The sequence below is a fragment of the Miniopterus schreibersii genome, assembly GCF_964146895.1.
Source record: "Miniopterus schreibersii genome assembly, chromosome: 7".
Lineage (NCBI taxonomy): Eukaryota > Metazoa > Chordata > Mammalia > Chiroptera > Miniopteridae > Miniopterus > Miniopterus schreibersii.
In genome coordinates, this window is record NC_138108.1 from 48,827,999 (window position 1) to 48,845,466 (window position 17,468).

At 36.2% G+C, this 17,468-nt stretch overlaps 1 protein-coding gene across 1 annotated transcript in view; it reads left to right on the forward strand.

Moving 5' to 3' along the window:
* The window catches only part of KCNH7 (potassium voltage-gated channel subfamily H member 7), a 391,026-nt gene that overhangs the window by 323,435 nt on the left and 50,123 nt on the right, over nucleotides 1–17,468 (forward strand). Inside the window, exons 6-7 of the mRNA XM_081143216.1 lie at nucleotides 3,937–4,362; nucleotides 14,425–14,824. Of these exons, the coding sequence (XP_080999342.1) occupies nucleotides 3,937–4,362; nucleotides 14,425–14,824 (826 nt within the window). The remainder of the gene's footprint in view (nucleotides 1–3,936; nucleotides 4,363–14,424; nucleotides 14,825–17,468) is intronic.

Sequence of the window (17,468 nt, forward strand, 5' to 3'; positions counted from 1 at the left end):
CCTCACTTGCCTTTTTCTTTCTCAGTACCAAAGTCCTAATTGATCTCTAAGCCTCTGGTCCACCCCTCTTTGGTTTCTTCTCCATTCCATTGTCAGATACATTTATCTAAAACTAAACTTGGCCACCTTGCCTTCTCTGTCTAGTAACTTTCAACAATTTTCAAATTGATATCCATGGAAAGGAATGTTCTCAAAGGGCTATAAGTTCTGGAAAATCTTAAAAATTCCTGTATCTTGGTGAAAAGTTAAAACAATATAATAATCTTCTGAATCAATAAGATAATCACTTAATAACAGAGTACTTCCATCTGACCTGACTTCAGTACCTAAGACTGTTTTGGATTTACAATGAGACCTCGTGATGCTAAAGCATGTTGTAAGTGTTTGAAGTCATTTGGCTGGTAGAACTCATGAAAGAATTGAATGATTATATAAAATTGCCATAGTCATACAGAAATTGAAAGAAATTGTACCAAAACTTTAAGTACCATACCAGTTACTACATGTGCATTTCCAAAGCATGCTCCATTGTTGTGTATACCAAATTTCAATAGTTTGGCATCAGTAGGTATATTGGGATATAACAAATGAACTACCTTTCTGAAGCTAGTTCTAGAAAATTTTGATTAGATAATTACTTAATGTGGAACTCAGTAATGCTCTAAAGCAAAATTGAACTTCAAGTAAATAAAAATTTTTGTACAATATCAAGTAGCACCTTTTAAATTGGTTTTAAACACCTACTAGGAATAAAATTTGAATTAAGAATTAGGTCAGGTTATCTTAAAATAGGAATAAAATTTTTGAAGTTTGTAATACTATTTTGATAACATGCTTTTACAAAAAGGCATTGAGGGTTTGAATAGAGAAAAATACTTTACCTATTAGATCAAACCACACATAATACTCAAAGTTCAATCGGGTATGTCAAATGTACTCGTTACTAGTATGTAAATTAGTGATGACAGTTTTGCAAATATTTTTATAATTTATTTGTTTATATTTTTTGTCATTGCATTAGTTTTCTAGGGCTATCATAAAAAAATATCACAAAATAGGTGGCTTAAAACAATGGAAGTTATTCTTTCACAATTCTGAGAGCTGGGCATCCAAAATCAAGGTTCCCTCTGGAGGCTCTGAGGGAGAATCTGTTCTATGCTTCTCTTCCAGGTGCTGGTGGCTGCCTCCAGTCCTTGGTGGTCCTTGGTTGGCAGCCATACCTGCCTCCATTGTCACATGGCATTCTCCCTGTATGTCTTTGTGTCTCTGCACCCAAATTTCCCTCTTTGTGTAAGGATCCCAATTATTTCATCAAGGCCCACTCCAATCTGCTATGACTTCATATTACTTGACTGTATCGCCAAAGAACTCTATTTTCAAATAAGGTCACATTCACAGGAAGTAGAGATGAGAAGTTCAACATATTTTTGGAGGGTACACAATTCAATCCACAACAGTCATATTAAGTCATATTAAGAGGTATGAGCATAAGAAGTTTTAACCTAGATTTATTTTTGTACATATTTACCTAACATTGTCAATTAATGTTAATTGATGAATCATTATTGGGGTTCTGCAATAAGTATCTTGGCCTTAAAAGGAGTCTATATTTTATTCAAGTATGAGAAATGCTGACCTAAAGAAGAAAGTATGAAATCCCTATCTTGTCACATTAGCTCTTCCACAGCCTATCACTGTCCTATTCACTGCTCTCCTCCACCACTATCTCCCTTGCGTTTTACCCATCAGCATTATAAAGCAGCTTATAATTCCTCAGCCACAGCATGTTATTGCTTGCCTCCCTGCCTTTGTTCACTCTGTTACCTCTACGTGTAACATTCTTTCCTTCCCAATTTTTGCGTATGTGCAATGGAAAGAGTTCCACCCACAGTTTTTACTTCTCAGGGGAAGCTCTAAGGTGCTATATGATGTAGTCTAACTTTTGCTAAACCAACTATTTAGATTGTCCCATGTGGGAGGCTGGTGTCAGAAGCAGGTCACTTAAGCAAGGAGCAAGCTCAGACAATGACTTTAAAAATGACTCCTGTCTTTAAAAATGATTTTTTTTTGTTCTCTTTGAATAGCTACATACCCTTTTTTTAAATGTAAAAATTTTGTGAATTTATGGATTTGGGAAGATCTCAGCAGCTGAAAAATTTTAGTCATGTCTTGCCAGAGTACACTGTGTGCATAGAGGGAGCTAATGAGAGAAGGAGCTGGAAAGACAGAATGGGTCCATATTTTAGATGACTTTGAGAGCCAAAATAAGGTTTTGGATTTTACTTTCTACATTCTGAGTAGTCCCTGATTTTTGAGCAAGAGGCATTACATAATGACACCTTAAGAGATAATCCATTTTTTCCAGACGAATATATCTGACACTGGTTTTCTGTACTAAGCATAATAGGAGCAGAGTTCTATCAGTCTGCACTTATCAATGAATAAATTATTTAAACATTATTCCTGTTTGGATTTTGGAATTCAGATATTGCTAGAACTATAGATATAGATCTTGGATTCTGAAGATTATTAGTGTTTCATAAATAACGAAATCACTTTATTTTACAGATTTCTCTTTTAGTAATAATTCCTGTCACTTTTCACAATAGCTTAAATTAAAGCCCTGTTTCCTCCGTATACTGGCAGTTACAAATTTACTCTGGACTGAAAGAATGGTTAGGTTTTTTATCATTTTTTTCAAAGCTAGCTAAATCACTTTAGCTGTTATCAAAAAGAGCTTTGCCTATTTTAACTGAACTTTTTTTGTTATATTTAAAAGTCATGTTGTGCTTCATTTGGGGTTGTTATTTAACTTCTCAAGTTTTTTTTTATTTTTTTAATAATAGGCATGGAAACTTGTTCTGTGTGTGGTGGGGAAATATATGAAGTATAACAATAAAAATAAAATTTCAAGTTGAAATTTGTCTGAGATAGCTTATTGTTATAATTAAGTTAAAACCTACATGGATAGAATTACCAAGAACACAGGATAACACTCTTTGACTAATTCATTTCAAAATAGGGCCATTGCACATATGTGGGATATTCATAAAATAAAAGTATAACCCACCGGTCCCTTAAAAAAATACCTCTATGTGCCCTTTGTGGAGCCATCAAAAATTTAAATTCTTGAAAACCCATGTATTAAGCTAATGACATTTCCCTGGGTAACTAGATAACTTTATTTGTTTTGACCTTTGTTCTTGAAACTTGGTTTAAAATCACAAACTCATGAACTTTTCTACTGGGTACAGTCACAATTGAAGTCTAACTCACTTTTTTTTTCAAATAAACTAAGACTCTAAAAAATGAACTATTTCAGTCCACTCAGTGCCTTATGAAGCAGAACAAATCTTAGAGTTTCAGTACTCCTTGGTACTTAAGACTCCTGCAGCATTTCCAGGTTACTGTTCTGAACATCTCCTTGCACCAGTCTCCCGTCCTGGTTCTCTAAATGTGATGGAGGAGTTCGGGTGAAAGTATATTTGTCCCAGACTATAAACCTGACCATGGATCCAAGTAGGCTGCTTCTATTCATTACAGCCAATCCTTTCTTAGGTTTGAAAACTGAATTACTCACGTATCAAACTGATTTCATGATTTTCTAAAAACAGCTATGCATTTTTATTTCTGGTCAGTAGTATGTTCCAAAGCAGCTAGTAACCATTACTTGGTATCTCAGGTTTTTTCAGTGAAAATCATATCTAGCAAAAACACCAATGAGGTTTTCTGAAGTCAAATATACTTTGACTAGTAGGGGTTTATAGGGGTTTCTTCAAATGTATGTGTTTTTCATACGTTCTCCACAATTTATGAATTCAGTGATGTGAATTCCCTCTGATAGATTTTGCTGTATAATTACCTGAATATTTGTATAGGCTTGGAGGCTGAATAACGGCATTTTATGTAGCGTCTGTTTTTCTTTCCTCTATTCAGGTTCTCTCCTTAGGAGCAGACGTCCTGCCCGAATATAAGCTGCAGACGCCGCGCATCAACAAGTTCACGATCCTGCACTACAGCCCCTTCAAGGCCGTGTGGGACTGGCTGATCCTGCTGCTGGTCATCTACACGGCTATATTCACGCCCTACTCCGCCGCCTTTCTCCTCAACGACAGGGAGGAGCAGAAGAGGCGCGAGTGTGGTTATTCCTGCAGCCCTTTGAACGTGGTGGACTTGATTGTGGACATTATGTTTATCATAGACATTCTGATAAACTTCAGAACAACGTACGTAAATCAGAATGAGGAGGTGGTAAGTGACCCGGCCAAAATAGCAATACACTACTTCAAAGGCTGGTTCCTCATTGACATGGTTGCTGCCATCCCCTTTGACTTGCTGATTTTCGGATCTGGTTCTGATGAGGTAAGAGCTGCTTAAGAATCTTATTGCCTGAAAGATTGCAACTATAAAGATGAATGTATTTTAACTGCAAAAACAAAAACAAAAAACACCTGGTTGCCTTACAAACTTCCCGTATCTCATAGATGAAATTCATTTTCAATTGAAAATGCTATAAAATGAAATGGAACCATTTTGCCATTGTAAATAATTCACAGTTCTTCCTATTTTTGCTAAAAGCTACTCAGGCTTATTTACCCATTAGCCAAAATTTAAACTTTAAAACAGTGTTTCATAGCACATAGCACATTCCCAGGATATAAAATCACTGCATATTAATTTGTGGCTGTTAAACTGTCAAAGATGAAGATGTTTTCTTCACTCAAAATCGTGGTTTGAGACAGCAAGCACTTACTTGTTATATGTTCAAATAATGTGGAAGAGGCATCTTCTTAACTGTCTTGTTGAAAAATCTTTCTCTTTAATAATATATAGGTTGGAGAATACTTCTTGTGTTTCCATTACCTTAGAAACCTGGAAACTGTAAGGAAATCTAGCAGTTGTGTGTATAGTGCATTTTCTGGATACAGAGTACACCATGCACTTGCTGTATTTTGACCAGATATTTAACTCATGCATGACCTTATTTTTTATTGACTGTCTGCTATTTTGCAAAAGTTATTCAATCAGGTCTTTGCAGCTAGAAATCCTGAAAAAACAGGAGACAGAAAGGGATTATTTTGAGGACAGCTATTGGGTTGCAAAGCATAGGAACATGGGGTGCGTGGTAAGAGGAAGTATGTTGGCATCAGGATAACAAGGGGAGGGTGGGACTGGCAGGAGGAAATTAGATATTGAGCTATGTTAGCTATGAAGGGTTAACAAGACCAGTAATGTACTGGACCACTTCATATATCTTTCAGGAGTGACAAAGAAGATACTTTTGTATACAAACCATATTATATAACTATAATCAGGCTTTTCAGTACATAGTAATATTTCAGAATAAAAATTTTCCAAAGGTGTATATATAATATGTCATGTAATAAGAATATTAAAGATAGTCAGCATCCATTTATGTTTCTGGCAAGGAAGGAAGGGAGGGAGGGAGGGAGGGAGGGAGGGAGGGAGGGAGGAAGGAAGGAAGGAAGGAAGGAAGGAAGGAAGGAAGGAAGGAAGGAAGGAAGGAAGGAAGGAAGGAAGGAAGGGGTCATTCTGATGAGAGATGTAGTCCAATATTCTTTAAATGGAGTTTCAGGAAGGTGCCTGAGAGCCTCAGGGACTCAATAAAGTTTGACAGCAAGACAGGCTGATAGGATTTAGAACCATCCACCTCCACTATAAAAAGAGTAGCTCGATTTTATCTGCTTTATCAAGTAGAGTTTCATATGCATTTTCTACAAATTTTAATGAGAATCGACTTAATTCATTTTGTCATTTTCAGAAAGTCATGATACCACCTTCCTCAAATAGGTTCATTCATTCTGTAAGCATCTATTAAGAACCTACTACGTCCATGTGCTAGATGCTGGGTTTACAGAAAAGAGTGAGACAAGCACCCTGCTGTCTGGGAGCTTGCAGTCTAGAATGGGAGAACATCAGGTGACTAGAATAAGTACTATCTGATCAATGCTCTCATAGTGCCATGTACAAGGGGACATGTGAGCATGGAAAAGGGGGTTCCTGACGTTTTCCAGGTAGAGAGGGTAGAAAGATCATGCTAGTTAGAGGGGAAGCCCATTAGAGACATGGAGCTATAATGTATTGGTTCCCAGCCCTATCAGGCCCAATATAATAGATATTTTATAGCCCCCCTTTTATTATGATTAAATAAAAGTCATAGATAATATAACCTTTTAACATAAAATTTTACAAATATATATATACTTTCCACCCTTAATATAAAAGAGAAATAATAGAAATGTTTATTTTAAAATACCTAGTTAAATATATAAATGCTTCAGGTAGGTCTATATTAAATGATTAGTTATAATGAGGAAGTGTATATTTAAACAATATTTAAACAATAAATTCAATATTGAACTAAATATTTTCTTTATATTTGCATTTTAACATAATGTTGAATATATATGTATGGTTATATATGTATATACATGTATATATGCAGGTAGATATGTATATATGTGCATTTTAACATTTATACACACTTAGAAACACTGTGACTGTGATAACTACAAATATATATGTGTACATTTATACATATATACATATTTATACTAATATAGCCATGCTATATAGCACACAGTACACAAATACCTCAAGACCTGTTATCACTGAAGATACAATTTTCTGAAACGTTGAACTCTTAGTGAAAGTCCAAACTAAACAAGTTAATCATCTCTCAATTTCCATGGTGGTTAAATTTTTGAAAAATTTAATGAATATTAAAATGTGCAAATCTGAATTTATTTTCATATGTAAAACCTTGCTTTAAGGCTCAGTAACTATAAAATTATTTTCAGCCTATACAAATGACTTTGAGACATTGAAAAGTTATATAGAACACATCATTTTTGTTGTTGTTGGAGGCTGCTTTAAGCATTATAGGACTTCTACCTAACTCACTCTACTGGGAAGTAAGGGAAAATTGAAGGTGAGGGTGTCAAATGCTGTAAATACATAAAGAATGATGAGGACTGAAATAAGTCATTGAGTATATCAGTTCTGCATTCATTGGTATTAACTGGTTTGTATATTAGCCACAAGCCAAACTAAAGTGGCTTCTGAAATTCACAGGATGAGAGTAGGGCCCCCTCTTGCTAGAATCTTGCTATTAAAAGATAAGAAAGGGGACAGTATTAGAAGTCTGCATATGGTGAAGGAAAGGATTTGAGGGCTGACAAGAATGAGCGAGGGGGTGCAGAATTACGGGGGCTGGTGGCTAATTTGGGTGGGAAGGTTAGGAAAGGCCTCTGAGAGGAGGAGCCATTTGAGTTGAGACTTGATGGGAAGAAACAAGCTTCATGAAACCACATGCAGAGCATTTCAAGCAAAAGAAAACACTGATGAAAATGGCCCCATTGGGCAACAGCCTTGGCATGTGAAACGATCAGCAGGAAGGGAGTGGCAGTCAGGCTGAACCATAGTGAGAGGTGGCACGCTAGTGCTGAGATGTGAGGATACGGGGACAACGGCCACGTCACATGCAGCCTTGGAATCTGCTCTTATTCCGGCTGCAGTGGAACCTTTAGGGGTGGGAATGACATGATCTAATGGATATTTTGAAAGACCTCATGGCTGTCTGCAGACAGTTTAGTCAGGGTAAACACAGGAGAACCACTTTACAAGTTTTGCTATAATGTAGGAGGGACGAACAACCACGGCTTGGACTCTGTGATGGCAATTCAGGTGAGGAGAAGTAGGTGCATTTGAATATGTTAGAAGAGAGCTTGTTGATGGATTAAATATTGTTGAGGGATTAAGAGAAAAAGCAGAATTAATGATCGCTCAAAGATTTTGTTGTCTTTTTCTCATTTGAAACTCTTTTGGCGGCGGGGAGAGGACTTAAGCAACTTTCATAGATTGTCATGTGTTCCTCCAAATGGAAAAAATCTGGGGAGGAGAAGGTACGTGGTAGGGGATAAGTTTCAGATGCCTGTTAGTCACCCCAGTACAGGTGACAGGTAGGCAAGTCATGCACCATAGGGCATCTAAAAAGATAAGTGAGTATAAGGAAAAGAAATGAGATTCATTAGCTTATAACTCAGATGCGATCATGACAAAGGTTTGTTTGGATCAGAGCTGCTACAGCAGGACCATGTACCAGTTTTACCTACAAAACATACGTTAACAATGGTAAGGATAGCTTGGCATATACATTTTTACTAAAACATACATGAGCAGAATTGCTCAGTTTTTCAAAATATATTAATTTTTTTAGTTTAAGTAAATGCAAGGTACCTACTAATAACTAGAGGATCTTCTGTACTGTTAAAAACATAAAGAAAATGAATACTGGCAATAAGTGGGCCTGCCTTTGTCATTAATATCTCCTGGATGTTAGTGTCATCCAGACAGACCAAGGAAAATTTCTTTATTTCTTCACTTTCGCATCACCAAACATCACGCTATCCATAGCAAATTACCTTCCTATTATCGATGCAAAGCAACAATGTTATTGGATCAGCCTCCAGAAAGCCAACTTTTTTTCATTATCTGCCTCAAATTTGCCCATATTTTGCTTACCTGTGGCAACTCTTACTTTCAGGAACATTAACAGTTAGAACCTAGAGCATTCTGTTCAGTAAAATGCTTCATTAACCTCTCCCACCCCTGCAAATCGTACTCTTCTGACTAATTACTTGCTTTGTTGGCCTCTTCCTTTTACACTGAACAGCTATTCTTCATGAATCCTGAATGCTGGCAAGACCTCTGAAACCAAAGTAAATAGAATGCTCTTCGAGGGAAAGTTGTAATAAGAGGAGTTTGCTCATGTTGATGTTTGCTTCATTAGTCTGATAGATGAATCATGGCGTGGATACAAAGCAAAACTCAGCAGCATCTGGACAGAAACCCTTATGACCTTGTCAGCATTCTTCCTGAACCTCATCTCCCCAGCAGTTGTCATTAGTTGGTTGGAAGTGAATACCTAAAACATTAGACGTGCCCATGTTCAAATTTAAATAACAAAGCACATTTCGAAGACCTGACTGCAATATGTGTATACACATAAAGTGACTGTCTCTCTTTAGCTAGTTCTTGGGATGTAAGGCAGAAGTTTCCATTGGCTTGTGTTTGAGGCTATTGGTCATGCCTGCTAAGTGTGTGCCATGACAAGTGAGAGACACAGAATTCCCAATGGGAAAATTTTTGAACTAAGGAAATATAAGACCATCCCATCAAAAAAATTTTATTTTGTATTAAGTTGACCATGTAGTCCTTATTTATATGTGATCTACTGTGGATCAATTGACTACAAATTACTAGAGGTGCCATAAGGTACAATTTTTGGTTACGTATTTCTCTAAACAGGTCAAATTCCCACTTTGAAAATATTACATCCATAATTGTTTATTTACTGTAACATTTGTGTAGTACTATTTAGAATCAATTGATGACCAGTTTTCTGTAACTGAAGAAAGAGAAAGTGAATTTAAATTGCAGAAAAATAGAATGTTAATTATAAAAATAAAATAAAATAAAAGTGTCTCATCAGTAAAAGTTGCTCAATATTGGAGTGAGTTTCCCAGGGAGGTTGTAAATTCATCTTCTCTTTAAAAGCCACAGTTAGTGGAGGAATTTGTGAGGTTTGGTTTGAATAAAGAAAGGATGTTAGGTGATCCCTTCATGTTTTTCACACACTCAAAATGTAGTTCTTTGATTGTATTAGTGAATGTGTCCTTAGAAATACTGAAATAGTGTGACTCAGGCTGAACATACTAGAAGCCAGTTTCAAAATTATTGTTTTATTGGTAATTCATTAAATGGTGTTTTACAAGTACCAGAGCTTAAAGGTAATTGAAGTAAAATATAAATCAAAACATAAGTGCACAGTTAAGAAATTTATTACTCACTGTTTGCATCTCCCCTCTTGTACCCAAATATTTCCTGACAAGCGTGACAAAATGATGGATTAAGTAGAAAGTTTCAGTGACAATTCACTTTATCAACCCTGTAGATGAAACCAAAGATCACATACTTATATTTCCTCATTTATAAGAGAATAATTCTATCCACTTGCTATAGAACAAGGTTTCAGAGAGTAAAACTCTGAAATAAAGTATTTTAAATGTAAGAGCCTTGAAAATGCTTACTAAAAGGAAAGTAGACCTATTTTTCAAAATAATTTTGAAAAAACACTTGAGCATAAGATTTTCTATTACTGATTAAGCTTTCTCAGTTTAACTGGAGTCACATTTATTCTTGAGTAGAAAGTTGTTGAATACTGATAAGAAATCTCCTATTCTATTTCAGGCCTTGAAAATGAATTTCACTTACATTAAGAGAGAATATTACCTGATATATTGTAAAATGTCTAGTAAAAAAAAAATCATATAATATTCTTGAGCCTGGGTCTAGTACCTAACATATTTGCAAGGATATAATTGCTTAGAGTATACATTATGAAAATAAAATTTAGTTGAGAAAGTCATACTAAATAAAGAAAACTAACTTCTAACTCAATATAATCAAGTATGTAGGACTTTAATAAACTGTGAATGTGGGTACGTTTTTTAAAAATTGAAATTGGGGCCAGGCAGGGTGTGGCTCAGCGGTTGAGCGTCAACCTAGGAACCAGGCAGTCAGGGTTCGACTCCCCATCAGGGCACATGCCCGGGTTGCGGGCTCAATCAGTGACTCTCTCATCATTGATGTTTCTATCTTTCTTTCTCCCTCTTCTTTCCTCTCTCTGAAATCAATAAAGATATATTTTTTAAAAAATTAAAATTGGGTTCTATTTATCAGACACCCAGGAATTTAAATAAGTTAATTTCCAGGGGAAGAGTCGGTTTACATTTTAAAAGGAATCTGAAAGAAATGCATTAAAAATAAAAGTCTTAAATAAGTAGGCTTTTTTGTTTCATTATGAAATTCAGGCAAAAAGAGTTTGAAATATCATTCAGTCACAGCAAAGGAGTTCAGTGAGCTTTAATGCTTTCTGAACCTCTACCGAAAGTAACAAAAAATACACAATATTTTTCTAATACCCAGTGAAAACCTCAAGAAATAACATCTAAGGGAAAGCCCATGACCTCTACTATTTTTGAAATTATTGTAATTGGTTTAAGGATAGTTTTATTTCTATTTCTGAAAATTGAAAAACCCACAAAGATAGACTTCCATAATATGTCTGGAGAGTACATGAAATTAGGTAAGCTGTGAGATAACCACACATTCTGAAAACACTCCACTCAGCCAATTCTGATGTCAGCACAATTATATTATAACGTAGTTGTTGGTCCCATGTTTTCACTTGCAGATAATACAAAGATAGCCCATTGAACTAAACAGTGGGGCGGTTTCCAACAAATCAGCAAGAGGAGATTGATGATTCTTTAAGGCTACTCTCTGAGATTTTGGTGCCATCACTTTTGTTCTGTTGTGCAACCTGGGACAAAACTTACCTTAAATCTTTAAAGAGGTATTTAAACAAGAAGAGGAAAGGAGTTATGGCAACCCTGTGTTGTCTACAAGATGTGCTGTGCACAAGGGTAGCTAAGAAAGAAGGCCCCGGTGTGTTAGCGCCCCGTGATAACAATGGAAAGAAGGCCAAGTCGTTTGTCACGCTGTCAGACTAACACGTAGTTATCCTTCGGTACATGGCTTTTACTCTTGAAGTCAATATTCAAGTATACTTACGAAATTGGTTTGAGACTTCAAGAAATATGTACCATATTTCTTAAGCTTTTTTTTTTTTTTGGCCAGAAAAGATATCTCTTGTGTGTTATTATATAAAACATATTTATTTATCTGCTTAGAGAATTTACTGTCATCTAGGTTTTATCTCATCTTAATATAATGCTAAAAAATACATCAGAGGTTTCTTTGGGAAGAGAGCAAACAGGAGGTGGGTGGCATGCCAGCAGATTTTATTCCTTTTTTTCCATAACATCATTTTTCCTCTGCCACCTTTGCAGCCAGAAGAGTTGTCAGTACTTATCACAATATGACCTAAGAACAGTTTATTCCTTTTGAAGCATCTCACTTCATTAACCAAACACTTAGAGAATTTTTTATTACATTTCATTAATTCGGGGGTTCAGAGAGAAATTTTGCTCCAAGGACAAGAAGTTTTGAATAATAATTCTCAGATATTTCTGATTTCTCAATAGAAGGAAATAGATAACTGAGCTAGGATAAAAAATAAACATGCAAACTTAAGCTGTGAAGTATAGAAATGGTGACACTTTCAACCAGGGTGCTTCCTATTATCAGCATCTGAGTAGTCAGTGCAACTGGGTGCAGTTCTCGTCTTTAAAATCCCTGTCATTTCCTGTGGAAGCTGCAAGGCCAATGTTGAAAAACCTCCATTTGGGACTCCAGATATCTAGCGAATGCATTTTGAAAGTGTGTAAGCTCTATCAACCCATTTTACAGTATAATTTTCCTGCTTACTGATAAAAACAAAATCTATGAGATGTTCGAATAAGAACATGAAGAGCTACCATTTATTGGGTATTATCAATAATCCTGTAAGGTAGGCATTATTATGCCCATTTATATTGAAAAGTGATGCTTAGAGATTAAATAAGTAACTTGTCCTAGGTGACAACACTGGTAGAGAAGCAGAATTCAATCTTAAGTTTACCTGTTCTGCAGTCCTAGCTCATAACTGCTAAACTAAAATACTGATAATACAAATAGTAGAAAGTTGACTTTTCTCCCAGGGAACTACTTAATAGTAACTTAAACTATTTATTCACTGCAAAGAGATATACTTTTAAATTTGTGAAGGACAAAAAAATATTTGCTTTATTGCACCCTGAAAAATAAGAACCCAGTGTTGGAAGCAAGGAAGACGGGCCTCTCCACACATTCCAAAAAGAACAGACTGGAATCCAGTTGTGATAAGCACATCTCAACTACACAAGCTCCTCTCACCTTTAGAGGGTTTCAATACTAATTGAATTAAAGAATTCAGGGAAACTGAGGAATTGCCCCTTCCCTTGTGAGCACTGTGAACCAAGGGGGGAAATGCAATACTTATTAGAATATTTTAATGAAAATGTTTTTCTTGGTATTTAGTGCCCCTTTTCCACCAAGTCAATGTGAATAGATATAGGGTGATAGTTATGTCATGAGCTATTTCTTTAATTAAAATATGTGTTCTTAACTCAGTTGGATGCACTTTGCAAAATAAACACCAACAATGAACAGATAAAATGACTAAATGATTGGTAAACACCATGTAGCTATGGAATAATTATATGCCCTGTGAAATATGTAGTACTTAATAGTTGACATTATTGAGGAAACCTAAGAAATGAACTTGTAATTTGTACTTATCAGATGTTAAGTCCAAACAAACAGTTAACTATCCTGTTATTATATAGAAGTGTCCTATCATTAGATACCTGGTCAATAATAACCATGTAATTAGCTACATATATCACACCACAAAGTAAAATACATAATACCATTGAGAGAGCAAGAAACAGTTTATCAATTTAACACAGTTAGGAAGGGAAAAATGCATTTAAATATAGTGTCTAATGCATGCATGCGATCATCCAAGAAGTTTCCCAGTTATCTGCTTGACTGGCTGCTTCTCACGATGCAGATCTTTCTCAATTCTAGTATCAGCTCCTCAGCAAGGCTTTCCTTTCTAAACTGGTCCTCGGCTCCAACCCATGCCCCAAACATCTTCTATCCTATCGCTCTATTTTATTAGCATCATGGCACTTCCCATTTCTGAAATGACCTTATTATTTGTTTATTTTAAAATTATTTACCTTCCCACCCCAGCCAGGTGGCTCAGTTGGTTGGAGCGTCCTCCTGTCCACCAAAAAAGGCTGTGAGTTCAGTTCCCACCAGGGCACATACCTAGGCTGCAGGTTTGATCCCCAGGCGGGGAGCCTACAGGAGGCGATCGATCGATGTTTCTCTCTCTCATCTCTCTCTCTCCCTCTTCCCCTCTCTCTAAAATCAATGAACATATCCTCAGGTGAAGATTAAATAAATAAATAGTAAAAATATAAATCTTCCCAACAGATAGTGAACTTGTGTCTCTTCATTAGCAAGGACACTTTGTCTACCAAATAACTGTCTCTGCTAGAAAAGTGACGACGTGTGTTTGTGCAACACAATCATTCCAGTGTGTGGCACTCCAGTAACCCACTGGCGTGTTTGCTACTGACTGAATGATTCGCCCAGGGTGTGCAAGGCAGTTGGCCCGAGGTTAAAATGAAACAGGCAAGTTCCTTGTGCCATGGGCCTTGCACGCCGAAACACTGAATTCACGGAACGCGCGTTTTCAGTGTTTTCCAAAGCAGGGACCATTTTAAAAAAATACGTAATCCAAAGACGCAGGCGTCTTCGACGCTCTGTGCTGTGCGCGCCGGCTCTGCCGCGCAGCCGGCGCCGGGCTGCGGAGCCGGGTCTGACCGCGCCTCGTTGCTTCCGCAGACCACCACGCTGATCGGCCTGCTGAAGACGGCGCGGCTGCTGCGCCTGGTGCGCGTGGCGCGCAAGCTCGACCGCTACTCGGAGTACGGCGCGGCCGTGCTCATGCTGCTCATGTGCATTTTCGCGCTGATCGCGCACTGGCTGGCCTGCATCTGGTACGCCATCGGCAACGTGGAGCGGCCCTACCTCACCGACAAGATCGGGTGGCTGGATTCCTTAGGGCAGCAAATCGGGAAGCGCTACAACGACAGCGACTCGAGCTCTGGGCCGTCCATTAAAGACAAATACGTCACCGCGCTTTATTTCACCTTCAGCAGCTTAACCAGCGTCGGCTTCGGGAATGTGTCGCCCAACACCAACTCCGAAAAGATCTTTTCCATTTGTGTCATGCTGATTGGCTGTAAGTAGACTTCTCTTGGGTTATCTGTTCGGACAAAATAGTATCACAAAATTGGTATCTCTAGACCGTGTAAAATAAGGGCAAGAAAAAGTATAGGGAACTGTAGAAATAGTGGGATTATATATTTGGGTAGCATAGCCTATCAAATATGATTCTGTCTTGGAAGGGAAGACACCAAAGGTTTTCAGGACCTCAGGAAAGCACAAGCATTTAACTGGAGTGACATGGGTCTTGGGATTCAGGAATGAGAGTTGCTGTTCGCTTTTCCTGCTGTAAAACAGTGTTCATAATTTATTACCAATGGTTACTTTCTATTTCATGCTGAGGCAGGTTAGAATGGGAAAGATTAGCTTACATTATATTGCTAGATATACTAGACTAATAGAAATATATGTATGTTATCACCACCATCATCACCACTAATCATAATGTAAGTTAATCTTTTATATATGAATATATACTTTATGTGTGTGTGTGTGTGCATATCCTTGTCATTGACTACAAATTCCTTTCCCTGGGACTCTATGTCAAGGCCTAAATGATTGACCTTTACCTTGTAATTGAGTAATATGAGTATTATTTATAAGGAGCATTCTTTGGAATAAGAAAAAAATCTGTATTAAACTAAAGATGTTTTAATGTTAGCATATATATATTTTTAAATCACACTTTGGAACCACTAAAGATAACTCCAGATATTAGGCAGCAATTGGGAAAAGCATGATGAATTTATAAAGCTTGAAAAGGGCATCATCCTTAGATTGAGTACAAATTTGAAAACAGGTCCCAAGAGTTGATTCTTAAATGTTAACATATTGACTAATGAACTGTACTTCGATAAGCTTTATTTATGAAACTTAAAAAGATTCACCAGTTTATTGTCCACGTTATTTAAAATTTACTTTTAACATATAGGTCTTGGTGTTTGTCTTTTAGTAACATTTAAATAAGCAAAATCATTATATTTAAGTAACTCAGATTGAGGCTTGGTTTTGGATATAAACGCAGAAGTAGCATTGCACCCAGAAGGAGATGAAAGTGGGGCCCACTGGGAAAAATGGGAAAATCCATCCCAGAGAAACTGAACCTCTCAGAGCAAACAGCCCCAAAGAGCCTGTGATTACAATTACGGCTGCTAGTAAATACTGTTAGTGGTTATGAACTTTAGTGGCACACGTAGCACACAAAGAAAAGAAAAACAACTGCTGTCATCGTTTTATTATTTAACACCTATGTAGAAAAAAATATACAAACTTTTTTAAAGAAAACAAAGCCCACATCTTGAAACATAGAATTTATAAGAAATAATTTTTCAAATGCACTGAAGTTTAATCTGTTCACCATTTAGAAATTCCTACCACTTGGGAGAATTAAGTGAAATACATGGTACTGTTTATGGTGTGAATTATATTAAGTTAAAGAAAATGCAGCTCTTGCTCTGCACCTAATCTTTAATTCCTAAGTCAGGAGGTAATTAGCCATTTTCATCTTTGGTTACTATTTTCCTTCTTTCCTCTTTCTTCTTTTTAAAATGTGGCATGAGGCTCTTCTTATTGATTCTTTAGGAATGTGTCTCCTGCAGACGAATTTTTTATTTCAAAAAAAGAAAAAAACACTCCAGTTAATTCGGTAGAGTAAGAGACATCCACTCTCTACATGACAGCCTTTATTTGAATAACCAACTTGGTTTTACAAACCTTAATCAAAATGGGATTATACAAAGTTTGATGCCACACGGGAACATTTTATAAATATTCCTGAAGAATTCTATCATGACCTATTAAGCCATGAATAAAGAAAAAGGTAAAATTAAGACTGAAATTTAATAATAAAAAGAATGTCACTGATACTTGCTTAGAAATTTGATGTATATGGGTATGTCTACACGTAATATTTCCATTGAGATCCTACTGTATATTTCTAAACTAAGCACGTACTCCTCATATCTATGAGTGACCTGATTTAAAGCTAAAAATAAAATACAATATCTAAACACATGATGTAAAATACTGTATATGTTCTAATCTAATCATAGTCTAGTTTATATCAGGTTGAACTCTCTCATCCTCCCTAAGCTTCTTTAAGTCTAGTCTTCATTCTAAAAGAAAAATTTGAAACCAAGTTGTAGAAAACAAAACAATCAGCCATCCCTGTTACAGTGATATGTTTCAAGCAAACTAAACGTTAAACACTAGAAGCTATCATCTAACTAAACAGAAACAAATATTGATAGATATATTTTTTAAAGCTGCTATCTGCAAAGACAGTTGCCAATTGTACTTCGAAATGTATACAGAGAACAGTGATCAGAGAATTTATTTTAAAGGTATACACAATGCCAAATATTTTTAAATAAAGTAACACACTCCAAATAACCTATGATTCACAGAAAAAAATCACATAGAAAATTAGTTCGAACTGAATTAAAATGAAAATAAAACATATCAAAATTTGTAAGAGGTAGCTAAAATAGTGATCGGAGTAAAATTTATAGCTTTAAGTGTTTTAATTAAAAAAGGAAAGGTCTAAAATCAAAGATCTAAGCTTCTATCTTAAAAAGCTATTAAAAAAAAAAAGCAAATTAAACCTAATATTAGTAGTAGGAAAGAAATTAGAAATAACAGCAAAAAATATTAAAAAACAA